A 13,294-nucleotide genomic window follows, 5' to 3' on the forward strand; every position below is an offset into this window, starting at 1 on the left:
AACAGTAAGGAGATGCCATGGAAAGTCTGGTCCAAAATAAAGTATCCTTCTTTATTTTGGGAAGGGAAGGAATAACCCACATCTGGTCTTTGGTACTCACCCACTCATATGTTACAACCTGATTGGCTCTCTCCTGAAAGGGATTAAAGCCAATGCCCTGAATGTATTTGCTGTTGGTAGCCTCTCCGACAGGTGATGCCAACGCATTGTTCTCAGCTTTTCCTTTTACTCCCTGTGGCTGGCAGCGTGAATTGGTACCAGCTGTACCAAGGTCATCAACATCCAGGTCCTGCTCATTTGCCAGATTCTCTTTCTGCAGTGCTTCATAGAGCACATCCGGGTGATTCCAGATCTAAAAGACGATGGGATGTTACTTTGCCAATCCAATAATTCAGAAATTAATCAATTTAGTATCACTTCCTAAGTCATTTTCTCTCCTGACTTTATCTACAGCTGCTTGTGAGGCATTATGTAACCTTCTGGCGGTCAAATATTTTTCCCAAAATATTTTCAAAAAAATTGCCTCAGAATAACCTTTAGGGGATGTGGGTAGTATTTCCACTGTGTTCGAACACTCCCTGCCCTGCCAAGTATCAAAAGTTTTTGCAAAAATTTCCTCCTAATGTGTTGTTTAAGGCTTTCATGACTGGAATCACTGGGTTGCTTTCCAGGCTGTATGGCCATGTTCCAGAAACATTATTTCCTCACATTTCATCCACATCTATGGCAGGCATCCTCAGAGGTTGTGAGGTCTGTTGGAAACTAGGCAAGTGGGGTTTATATATCTGTGGAAGTTCCAGGGTGGGAGAAAGAACACTTGTCTGTTTGAGGCAAGCGTGAATGCTCCCCCTAATGTTTTGTCACATAAAGTCCCCAAAGGGTCCCAGAAGGCTGCAAAACATGGTGAACATGCTTCCATGTCCCTTAGAGGCATTTGGAGCCAATTTTCTGATGTGGGGTGGGGAGTGTGTCCTCCAAGGTCCCTGGGATATGTGTGTAACGCAGACTTATACATTTGCCATCCCCAATCTATAACTTTGTAGTTGTCCAATGCAAAGACTCAACCATGGCAAGCAGTAATGAATAGTAATGTGTGTGAAATTTGTTCCTTCCATTTATTCCGTTTCTTTCGTGTCTTCCACAGAAATCTGCTCAACTTGAAAGCTTCCATTTATGTCAAATTGAAACTGCCTCCTTGCCTGCATGTAGGCAGGCCTGGAGCTACCTAGGCTGTAGGCACACTTTGGGCCTGCCTGCAGGGCCTGCCACACATACACTCTTGGAGAGTGTGGCGGGGTGTGTGTGGCGGCTGGCAAGATGTCAGGCAGGCCCTGAGCATGCCTGCAGTTAAGCGCCTCTTACTCCAGAGGAGCAACAGCAGGTGCCATGTAAGAAGAATACCAGGAAGGAGAGCCAGTGGGTAGGAAGCCCTCCTCCATGATGGTCCGAATGTTGGGTCCCCAATCCGAAAAAAATCCTCCTGATTTCAGGAGGCTCTTGAAAATGGAGCGGGGGCCCCAACGAAAGCCAGGACACAAAACAGGACAAGGTTTACCCCGAAAGCACAAGACTAGTAATGAAGTTGCACACAAAACAGAAATATTACTCAACAAAAACAGAAAATAGTCAAAGTTATCCCACTAATAACTCTTCTGACCTTTCCACTCAACTCATAATCCTTTTATTGTAATTAAATGCGTTCTAATACATAATGACATATGGATTGTTATACTTTGTTATTTAATTTTTTATGTTTTGTAAAATGTGATTTTAATTTAATCTTGTTTTGAACTTTTGGAAGATACCTTTTTCCATCCTAGGAAAAAAAGGGGCATACATTCTATAAATCAATCAATAAATCATCCTGGTATTTATTGGGGGGGGGGGTTGTACATACCTTACAACAGACACAGAAAGCTTTCAGTGGGTTCAGTCCCAGCCAACCACTGTTGCCTGCATCACGAAACCGGTTCATGAACTCAGTGTAAAGAGCCCGCTGGATCTTTGACAAACGCACTAAGATAACATGTTCTTCCTTCGATGGAAGTTGAACTTTCAACACATTGTGTCCTCTCCTACAGAAGCAACATGGAAACGAAGATCAGGAAAGGATCTCTTATCTAGAGCTTCTGCAGCAGACTTTAGGGGAAAGAATCACATTCCTGACCTTCTGTTAAGAATTGAGAAAACGGAGTTCACCTTAATTTACCTATGGTCATTAACAGAAGTACTGACAGGTTTACAAGAATGAGCTTTACACAAGTGGATAGTGCTTTACCCAGGTACATCACAAGACAGCTCTCAACTTGTTGCTAACCAAACCAACTTTGTGTTTGGTTATATCCATTCCTCTGATTTTTGACCTGTTAAAGATTATATCTATACCATTGATATTTAACTCGCAATACTTACGATGTATTTGTATACGCTGATACAAAATATTACAAAACATGCTATTATTCATGCTATGGTGCTAGATTAAATTAAACATACATCAGAATGATAGTGTTAGAGATGACTTTTGTGTGCTGGACACCGCATCATCTCATACAGCCTGAAATGGTTCCCAAGGATCACGTTTCAACTCACAAGATGAATTCATCAGACAGGCCACCTATGGAAACAGTGGTTATCCCTTAAAACTTGCCTGTGTTTAATTGTAGAGCAAGTGTATCTAAAAATCAAGGCTAATTTGGCCTTTTAAATAATATTTTGGTAAACAGAGCCCGATTTCTGTGACATAGTGGCTTCCACCAAAGCCAGAACAGTTCTTTAGATTGTAGTAACTGAATCTATTACTCAGAACTTCAATTCACCAACATATCCAGCCACTATCCAGAAGTATGACTTATTGGACAATCTACAGTGATAGGAATCTGATGTAGCATCCTCACCTTTGTACAAATCCTTCCAGCAGGCTATGCAGGACGTGACTGCGATACCTCATGAGACGAACATCCTGCGGCGTACTGTCAATACACTGTCCGTTCAGAATGGGACGCTCAAACATGTTACTGAACTCCTGCCGGGTACCTAGAAAGTCAGGGCGGACAAAGTCCACCATACACCAGTACTCAATGAGGTTGTTTTGCAGAGGATAGCCAGTTAGTACCACCCGCCGTCGAGATCGGATGTTCTTCAAGGCCTGAGAGGTGCTAGCATGGCAATTCTTTATCCGGTGCCCCTCATCACAGATGACCACGTCTGGCCCAGGTCGGGACAAGGCCTTCTCAATTCCTGATGAAGGAAAGCAGAAAATGATAGAATCTACTCTATTAAGAAAAATTTAAAAGAATTGTGAAAAATGTAATAAAACATTTGGGAAAACAAGACTGGAGAACTTAGAATTCATGAATAAATTTCAGGGTAAATGGCTCCAGAAAGAGAACACTAGTTGCAGAATGACAGCGCCCTTCTAACTGAGATTTATATGTTACAGTGGAAATCTTATTTAAAATTACTATTATAAAACATCATGAAAAAGCAACAGTAAAATTAGTATAGATTTTTGGAGCAATGAATATAAATCTATAAAGAAAGAGACACACTATATAAAATATATATTGGCAAAACTGCCAATGAATCCTACAGTATGATCCCCTTATCCATAGACTCAATATCCACAGTTTCACTTACCCAAGTTCCAAAAAAATATCCTCTCCCTATGTCTTCAAGTGCAATTCTATGGTGTACTTCCAGCTAAAGTATAGTCAAAGTATAGGGTTCACTATTATCTGTGGTTTCGGGCACCCACAGGGGATCTTGAAATATATCTACACTGAGTACAGGGATCATACTGGAGTTATATAACTATCATACTGATCAAATAATTTCGTTAGAAAAGGGAGATTTTGTCTTACTTTATTAATCATCTTACTGACAGGACTGAAGAGACTTGTGTCCCTTTGTCAGGGTACAAATATTAGTCAATATAACCACCTCTTAACAAAAATAGTATCTCTTAAAAGTGAAATGAAAACAAGTTTTTGGGAGGAAACCACTGGCTCCTCACCTTTTAAAAGTTCTTGTTGACGGTCTTCTTCATCCAGATCAATGATGACAGGGCCAGTCTGCTTTTTACTTTTCTTCTTTCTTCCTACAGCAAAGGATTTCTTCAGTGAAAGGAGGCGGTACATCTCATAGCCCATCAGCAACACACCACCATCCGTCACCCAGTCAGTTACCACTTTGGCACGTGCTGCTGTTGTCCTTAAAGAAACAGATCAAGATAAAACAACCCAAAAATGGGATAATGCTTCTGATAGAGGGAAAACCAGCCAAATAAATCAATATTAAAACAATGTAAAACAAAGCCTTGCTGTCACAGCAAGGCTTGCAATAATTCAAACATCCTGAAGTATCATTAACATATAAATTTAAGGGTCACCTCGCAGTTCTGTCTGACTGGGTAAGGTAGGCCAAAACCAAAGAGGGAAGGCAAAGTCATATGGGTGTACAGATCTTAAGGAAAACAGCCTAAGCCTGTCAACACTAACAGAACTACATTTTAACTCATTCCCCCCCGCCCCAACCAAAGAGTCAATGGTCAGCACTACTTCTGCTGTGCTAACTGCTAGAGTGGATATGATCTGATATATTAATTATCAACACGACTAAAAATACAATTGTAGCAATAAGGAAAGAACATATATGCTCACTGACAGGCTGCAGCCTCTTTACAAAAGTTGATCTCACATTCTGAGACCCTTTGCCATCACAATTCAACTGGTATATATGGCAATGGGAATTAATTTGATTAATGAACAAATGTCTCAGATATGCATGATTAGGAGCAAATAAGCAAAAATATACTTTTTCACATTTAAGAGAAAGTAATTATGAAGGAAGTTCAACACTTTCAAGTTGCTTCCCGACAAGTACAGGGGAGCTTGGATAATGGCTACCTAAGGAAGAGGCAGATGATTTAATCTTTTTACTACCATTCCAGTAACAAAGGTGAATATAACTTTAAGTCTTGTTCCAAGTTTACTCTGAAGCAGTTGTTCTCAACTTGTGGGTTCCCAGATGTTTTAGCCTTCAACTTCCAGAAATCCTATCAGCTAGTAAACTGGCTGGGATTTCTGGGAGTTGCAGGCCAAAACGCCTGTGGACACACAGGTTGAGAACCACTGCTCTAAAGGAAGAGCTCAGTTCACAAAGCCTCTGAGATTAGAGGATCCTTTTTACAAATGCTTTTTATGTCCCCAGTCCCTCATTTCCTCCTCATCCTCTGTCCAAAAGAAAAGGTTTTTTAAAGTAGCATCAGTAGTGGGAGGAAGATGAAAGGAGGCTGGAGAAATATAGAGCTCTGTGATGACCCATGGGCCTTGTAGTCCTGCTCAGGACATTGTAATTCCTGATGAAGATGAAAACTTGGGTTTTTTACCTTCCCAGTCTGAACTGGATTCCTCTCAGCCAGATCTTTCCCAGGCAGATCTGGGAACCTTGCACCTGCAAGAAAGTTGTCTCCCAGAAGTATGTCAAACAAGCCCAGAGCCTACTTCTCCCGTGTTCTTGCGCCGGGAGTTTTGTAAACAACAGAGAAGTTTGGAATCAGCTTCGCGCAGGAGTGCGAGGATTGCAGCTAAGAATGTAGCCAATTAAGACTGCTTCTCGTGAGAATCTTTAAGGAGTTTAACATCTGGTCTCAGAGTTTAGCTTTCGTTTCTGATTCCCAGAGAACTGCTTCGGTGGGAAAGTTAAACTCTATATAGGCGTTTTACCCGCGTAGTAACTTCGCGGAGTCAATTCGTCAGCCTACGGAGCGAGTTGTGTCTGGACAGCGCGCTCCGATTCAAGCCTCGCTCCTGCTCAAGCCTTGCCTTGCTATCCAGCCTTCGCCTTGCTTCCCAGCCTTTGTTTATCTACGGACTTTGCCTTGTTTCCCAGGACCAATCCTTGCCTTGTTCCACGGATCTTACCAAGTTATTCCACGGACCTTGTTCTTGTTCCTATTTACCTTGTTCCACGTTTTAAGCCTTGTTTCAAGTATCAAGTTATTTCCTAGCCTTGCTCAAGTTTATGGACTAAAGGACCTTGTCATCTCCCCTCACTTTGCCTGGCAAAGTGAGTGTTTCGGTTATTGGATTACAACTTTGGACCTTAATAATCCATATTGGACATTGTTTCTTTGGACTAATTTTGACCTTTCCTGAAAGGTCTAATTCTGGACTATTTTCTACACTTGTTTTTATTAACTTTATATACTCCTTCAATAAAGATATTAGATAGATTCTGGCCTCTGTGTATGGTTATTGGTGCTCTGCAGCCTGGGTCTTGACAGTTTGACTCCGCCACCCTAAGCACCAATTAACCTCGGCCAGAATGTCTACCGGAACCGTGCCCGGTGGGCAGCCACTGAGCTACACCATCAGCAAGGACGAAGTGGATCGCATCCGCGACAGACTCAACGCCCAGGATGGAGAAATAAAGGGCTTGCGGGAGCGCGGAATCCGCCTCCCGGCCATGGCGTTGCCTACCAAGTTTACTGGAGAAGCTTCTAAGGTTCATGTTTTCCGTCGCCAATGTCAAGCTTATCTAGAGGCCCGTGATGCCGAGTTTCCCCAAGAAGACATCAAAGTGGCGTGGGTTTACAGTCTTCTAGACGGGCCAGCGGCCAATTGGGCGACGGCACTGTTCGACCAAGCCTCTCCACACCTAAGATCAGCGCAACACTTCTTGGACCACCTCAAGGAGACTTGGGGAATCGAGGACAATTTGGAGGCAGCCGGTCACAAACTCCGTCGCCTTTTCCAAGGAGACAGACCTATGTCTCAGTATATAGCCGAGTTCCGAGTGCTGGCCCACAACACCGGCTGGAACGATGTAGCCCTCAGAGGACAATTCCGGGAGGGTCTCAACATTGAAATGCTGGAAGAAATCTCCAAGGTGGATCCTCCCCAGACCCTCGAGGCACTCATTGATCAATGTTTACGGGCTGAAGTCATGATTGCCAACAGGAAACAGTGGGTTCGAGGCCAGGGCAGTAGAGCCGGGGCAAAACCCCCCGCTCCCGCCAGCGTTCAGCCACGTCCAGTGTGGAGACCCCCACCGCCAACCCCATACCCCAGAGGAGGCGAGGAGGTGCCGAGGCAGTTGGGCAATGTGCGTCCCAGACTAGATGCCGCCGAGAAGGCCCGTCGTCAACGCTTAAACCTCTGTTGGTACTGCGGGAACGGGGGCCACTTCGCCAGAGAGTGCCCAGCCAAAGGGAAGCCTGCCGCCCGTCTTGCGGCGGCGTCCTCCACGGAGACGAAGGCGTCTGAGCCGACTGGCACACAGCCGGCGGGGGAAGCCAACGACCGGGTGTAGAGAGGCTCGCCAACCCGGTCAAAAAATCCATTCAAGAGCCGCCAACCGGGGTCCTGTTCCTTCTCGTGGTCACATTATGGTCAGCAAAAAGGGGACCCGTCATGATCCACGCCATGATAGACTCTGGAGCTACCAACAATTTCATTGATAGAGAGTATGCCGACTCTCTGGGATTACAATATCATGATTTCAAGAATGCCCGTGTGGTGCAAGCCATAGACGGCCGCCCCCTCAAGACGGGCCCCGTAAGTCAGTGGTCGGAACCCACCAGGATGTGGATAAGGGAACATATGGAAGAGATTTCCTTCTTTGTTACCGAGGTTCCCCATTTCCCTGTGATTTTGGGAATTCCATGGCTGACTCTCCACGACCCTAACATCTCCTGGTCCAACAGAGAACTGCAGTTTGCTTCACCGTACTGCCAAAACCATTGCCTCGTAGCCAAGGTCTGCCATGCCACAGACACCGAGCCCATCATCACCTTGCCAAAGAAGTACTCCGAGTATTGGGATGTATTCAATGAGAAAGAAGCCGAAAAATTACCCCCACATAGACCTTATGACTGTGCCATTGACTTGGTGGAGGGGGCCCCGATCCCGCGAGGGCATCTCTACTCCCTGACTGAACCAGAGCAAGAAGCTCTCAGGGAATTCATAGAGACAAACCTTCGCAAGGGATTCATCAGACCCTCTCAATCCCCAGCCGCCTCCCCAGTGATGTTTGTGAAGAAGAAGTCAGGGGAACTACGCTTGGTGGTGGACTACAGAGCATTGAACAATATCACCAAGCGGAACAGCTATCCCCTGCCCTTAATCTCGGATCTACTGGATCGGCTTCGAGGAGCCAAGGTTTACACCAAGCTGGATCTTCGGGGGGCTTACAACTTAGTTCGCATCAGGGAAGGGGACGAGTGGAAGACCGCCTTCCAGACCAAATTCGGATTATTCGAGTCCCGAGTTATGAATTTCGGTTTATGCGGAGCTCCCGCAACGTTCCAGCATTTTGTCAATGACATTTTTCAGGACTATCTAGACAGGTTCTTGATAATCTACCTGGACGATTTTTTGGTGTTTTCTAGATCACAATCAGAACATGAGAACCACGTCAAAATGGTGTTACAACGATTGCGGGATCATGGACTTTATGCCAAGCTGGAAAAATGCGCCTTTGATCTACAAGAGGTAGATTTCCTTGGTTACCGCATCTCGCCTCTAGGGCTTTCCATGGATCCAGCCAAGGTTTCAGCAGTATTGGAATGGCGGGCGCCAACTAACAAGAAAGAGGTGCAGCGTTTCTTGGGGTTCGCGAACTATTACCGCAAGTTCATTCCAGATTTTGCCCGCTGGTCCGACCCCATCACTAGCTGCATCCGTGGAAAGCAGCCTTTCCGCTGGACTGATCAAGCAGAGAAAGGGTTCCAGCAACTAAAGAAACTATTCACCTCCCAGCCAATTCTACAGCACCCAAATCCTGGAACCCCTTTTGTTGTGCAAGCGGACGCCTCTGATGTGGCAATTGGGGCTGTACTCTTACAACCGGTGGGAGATCACCTCCATCCCTGTGCCTTTTACTCTCGTCAACTAACCACACCAGAGAGAAATTACACCATTTGGGAAAAAGAACTACTGGCCATCAAGGCAGCCTTTGAAACTTGGAGACATTGGCTAGAAGGGGCCAAATTTCCCATTGAAGTCCACACTGATCATCGTAATCTAGAACATCTAAGAACTGCCCGCAAACTAAATCAGAGGCAGCAACGTTGGGCTTTATTCTTTGAACGTTTTAACTTCCAGATTCATTATGTGACCCCAGCCCAGACCAAGCAAGCAGACGCCCTGTCACGTAAACCGGAATACGCTGCAGGACGCAAAGAGACCTTTGAATCCCAACTATTACAACCCGGGAACTTTGCCACGCTCACAGTGGGGAACACCAAATCCATTCCCATTGGTTCAACTTCCTCTACTCCAGGACCCCTCTGTGCTCAAGAAATCAGGGCTAGTCAGCAAGCAGATGCCTGGGCGCAGGACCAACTTCGCCAAGGTCTGCATTTTCCCTTTTCGCTTAAGGATGGGCTGCTTTGCTATAGAAATCATGTTTATATCCCACCCGGACCGGGCAGGGAAAAAGCGCTTCGTCTGTGTCATGATTGCAAACCAGCAGGACACTTCGGACTATTTAAAACCATGCATCTGATCCTAAGGGATTTTTGGTGGCCCAAGATCCGCAAGGATGTGGAAAAATATGTCAACACCTGCCCAGTATGCCAGCGCTCCAAGATAAGAAGGGAGAAGCCCTCAGGGCTTTTACACCCCCTTCCTACCCCATCTCGCCCATGGGAAATAATTTCTGCGGATTTCATCACTGACTTACCACCTTCCTGTGGATTCACCACGATCTTAGTGGTGGTGGACCTTTTCACCAAGTTAGCCCATTTCATTCCCTGCGAAGGCCTCCCCACGGCCAAAGAGACTGCGGATCTATTCCTTCAACATATTTTCAGACTACATGGATTGCCCAAGAGTTTAGTCACAGACCGTGGATCTCAATTCACCTCTCGTTTTTGGAAGGCGCTACAAAAACTATTGGGCATAGACTCTCGCTTATCTTCAGCTCATCATCCCCAAACAGATGGGCAAACGGAGCGCACCAATGCCACTTTGGAGCAGTATCTTCGCTGTTATGTAAACTACCAACAGGACAATTGGGCTTCTCTGTTACCACTGTCTGAGTTTGCCTACAACAATGGAGTTCAAGCTTCTACAAAAGAAACGCCGTTCTTTGCAAACTACGGCTTCCATCCACGTTTCTTTCCCCCTGTCATTGAAACTTCAGAAGTTCCCGCAGCAGAGGATTGGCTGCAGGAACTCACAGCGGTGCAACAACTTTTGCTCCAGCAACTGGACCAAGCCAAGGAGGACTATAAACACCACGCTGACAAACACCGCCAGCCGGGCCCCGAAATCAAGGTAGGAGATCGGGTTTTTCTGTCCACTCGCTTTCTGCCCTCCCACCGCCCTTGCCGGAAGTTAGATGCCCGTTTCATTGGCCCCTATCCAGTGGTGGCGCAATTAAACCCCGTGACTTTCAAACTCCAACTTCCGCGTTCAATGCGCATTCACCCAGTGTTTCACCGTTCCCTGCTCCTTCCGGCGGATGGTGTGCGTCCTGATACAGACCAACCGGCCCCCCCTCCTGTTTTGATGAATGGGGAGGAGGAGTTCGAGGTTGAGGACATTTTGGATTCTCGCTTTCACCGCCGCCGCCTACAATATCTCATTGACTGGGTGGGTTTTGGCCCTGAGGAACGCTCTTGGGAAGACGCCTCCACAGTCCATGCTCCTGAGCTAACCCGTCGCTTTCATCAGACCTATCCCGCCAAGCCGCGACCTCGCGCCTCGGGGAGAGGGCCCCAGTTTGGGAGGGGCCTTGAGGAGGGGGATAGTGTGATGACCCATGGGCCTTGTAGTCCTGCTCAGGACATTGTAATTCCTGATGAAGATGAAAACTTGGGTTTTTTACCTTCCCAGTCTGAACTGGATTCCTCTCAGCCAGATCTTTCCCAGGCAGATCTGGGAACCTTGCACCTGCAAGAAAGTTGTCTCCCAGAAGTATGTCAAACAAGCCCAGAGCCTACTTCTCCCGTGTTCTTGCGCCGGGAGTTTTGTAAACAACAGAGAAGTTTGGAATCAGCTTCGCGCAGGAGTGCGAGGATTGCAGCTAAGAATGTAGCCAATTAAGACTGCTTCTCGTGAGAATCTTTAAGGAGTTTAACATCTGGTCTCAGAGTTTAGCTTTCGTTTCTGATTCCCAGAGAACTGCTTCGGTGGGAAAGTTAAACTCTATATAGGCGTTTTACCCGCGTAGTAACTTCGCGGAGTCAATTCGTCAGCCTACGGAGCGAGTTGTGTCTGGACAGCGCGCTCCGATTCAAGCCTCGCTCCTGCTCAAGCCTTGCCTTGCTATCCAGCCTTCGCCTTGCTTCCCAGCCTTTGTTTATCTACGGACTTTGCCTTGTTTCCCAGGACCAATCCTTGCCTTGTTCCACGGATCTTACCAAGTTATTCCACGGACCTTGTTCTTGTTCCTATTTACCTTGTTCCACGTTTTAAGCCTTGTTTCAAGTATCAAGTTATTTCCTAGCCTTGCTCAAGTTTATGGACTAAAGGACCTTGTCATCTCCCCTCACTTTGCCTGGCAAAGTGAGTGTTTCGGTTATTGGATTACAACTTTGGACCTTAATAATCCATATTGGACATTGTTTCTTTGGACTAATTTTGACCTTTCCTGAAAGGTCTAATTCTGGACTATTTTCTACACTTGTTTTTATTAACTTTATATACTCCTTCAATAAAGATATTAGATAGATTCTGGCCTCTGTGTATGGTTATTGGTGCTCTGCAGCCTGGGTCTTGACAAGCTCTGGAATTGGATAACAGCAGCATGTCTGCAGTAAATTATGCATCAAAATGACTGAGTTGGGGGGGGGGGGGGAAGGACAGGGTTAAGATATAGGGCTAGTCTTAGCAACTGTACTACACTGGCACTGAAGCATCACAGTTGGCTTCCATTAATTTTGGGGTGGCCAAAGAACTTCCAGTGTAAGGCATCTATGAAATTTATTCATTTGAGGGGTGCTATAGAAGTTCATACGCTTCACATTTTTAGCCCTTGGTGGGTAACTAAGGATAGGTCAATTTAAGAAAAGTTTGAAGTAGCAAGCTAAAAGAGTTATTTTATAAATGATAACTTCTTGACAATTTTAGCTACTATATTTATTGTTTTTTCACATATAGGAGAATCTGCTTTGAGGTTCTTTCCAGGGCCAAAATGCTGGATGCAAAAGTGACCACAACAGAAGTAGCAAGTGTGAAGGTTTCAATCCCACTTACTTGTGTTCATCATTCAAGATGTGGACTTTAAATGTACGAGGCTGCATTTCTTTTGGGTCATAATCAGCAGGAAGGGCTTCTGATGCTGGAAGCCACATGTTAAATTCTGCTAACCAGTTCTGAAGAGTATTTACCTATAAAACAAGTGGAGAGGAAGGAAGGAATGGGAACACATCACAATGAAACTGCTTCTGGGAGTGAATAAAATTCTAGCTAGTCCTCAGATAAATTGGAGAAGGGAGACAAAAAAACCCAGAAGGTATCAAGTACGCCTGCTTCACAGAAGTATTGGAATGACAGAAATCAAGACATGTCAGAATTTGCTTACACATTCTTACTGTCACCAACACCGAGTTGCATAAACACTTTCATCAAACTACTTACAGGAACAATGGCCAGTACAGTTTTTGCTTCAATATGCCGGAAGAGTACATCCAAAAAAGAGATGACTTGGAGGGTCTTGCCCAGTCCCATGCTATGAGCTAAGATACAGCCGAACCCACTGCTGGTTTTAAATCTATCCAAAGACTCCACCAGATTATCATATAGGAAGCGGATGCCACCAATCTAGAAATAGTAAAAAATAATAATAAAGAGATACAAATGGGAACAGAACAGATTACAAAGTATGAAGATGCTACATAATAATTACTGTGGCTTTTGCTATTATTATTGTATCTCACCCTGATCTCAGTTCAGAATTCAATGCAGTTTATGCAAGTTAAACCAAGTACATCTAAAAGTTTACATAATAAATATCTTGCATTATAATATTGTCCAACACACATTTTGGTGCCTCAAATGTTAGTCTGTTTCTGGGTATATTTGACCTGCTGGTTCCAAAAATGACACCAGTTTTTCCCTATCAGCTGTAGTTTTTGAAATGCATACGCCATATACTAGTCTCCATCTGCTCATCCATAGAAAGTCATAATACCCATATCTAAGAAACTAGAGTTGATGCAATCTATCCAATGCAATTTTCTGGATTAGCACCCAAAAAAAACCCTAGACACAGGTATAAAAATCAAGACATCGAGATTTCTTTTTAGTTGGGCTGTGTAATTAAACTATCAATTGAATTAAAAGCA

At 45.0% G+C, this 13,294-nt stretch overlaps 1 protein-coding gene across 4 annotated transcripts in view; it reads right to left on the bottom strand.

Annotated features, from left to right (window-relative positions):
• rad54l2 (RAD54 like 2) overlaps positions 1–13,294 on the bottom strand; it is a 122,578-nt gene that overhangs the window by 20,483 nt on the left and 88,801 nt on the right. For all 4 annotated transcript variants that reach the window (XM_003217632.4, XM_008105082.3, XM_062970069.1 and 1 more), the window contains 6 exons: positions 12,588–12,770; positions 12,204–12,337; positions 4,013–4,209; positions 2,895–3,237; positions 1,898–2,075; positions 101–352 (listed from right to left, as the gene is read on the bottom strand). In XM_003217632.4, coding sequence (XP_003217680.2) covers positions 101–352; positions 1,898–2,075; positions 2,895–3,237; positions 4,013–4,209; positions 12,204–12,337; positions 12,588–12,770 — 1,287 coding nt within the window. The remainder of the gene's footprint in view (positions 1–100; positions 353–1,897; positions 2,076–2,894; positions 3,238–4,012; positions 4,210–12,203; positions 12,338–12,587; positions 12,771–13,294) is intronic.

The sequence above is a fragment of the Anolis carolinensis genome, chromosome 2 (assembly GCF_035594765.1).
Source record: "Anolis carolinensis isolate JA03-04 chromosome 2, rAnoCar3.1.pri, whole genome shotgun sequence".
In the NCBI taxonomy this organism is placed as follows: Eukaryota; Metazoa; Chordata; class Lepidosauria; order Squamata; family Dactyloidae; genus Anolis; species Anolis carolinensis.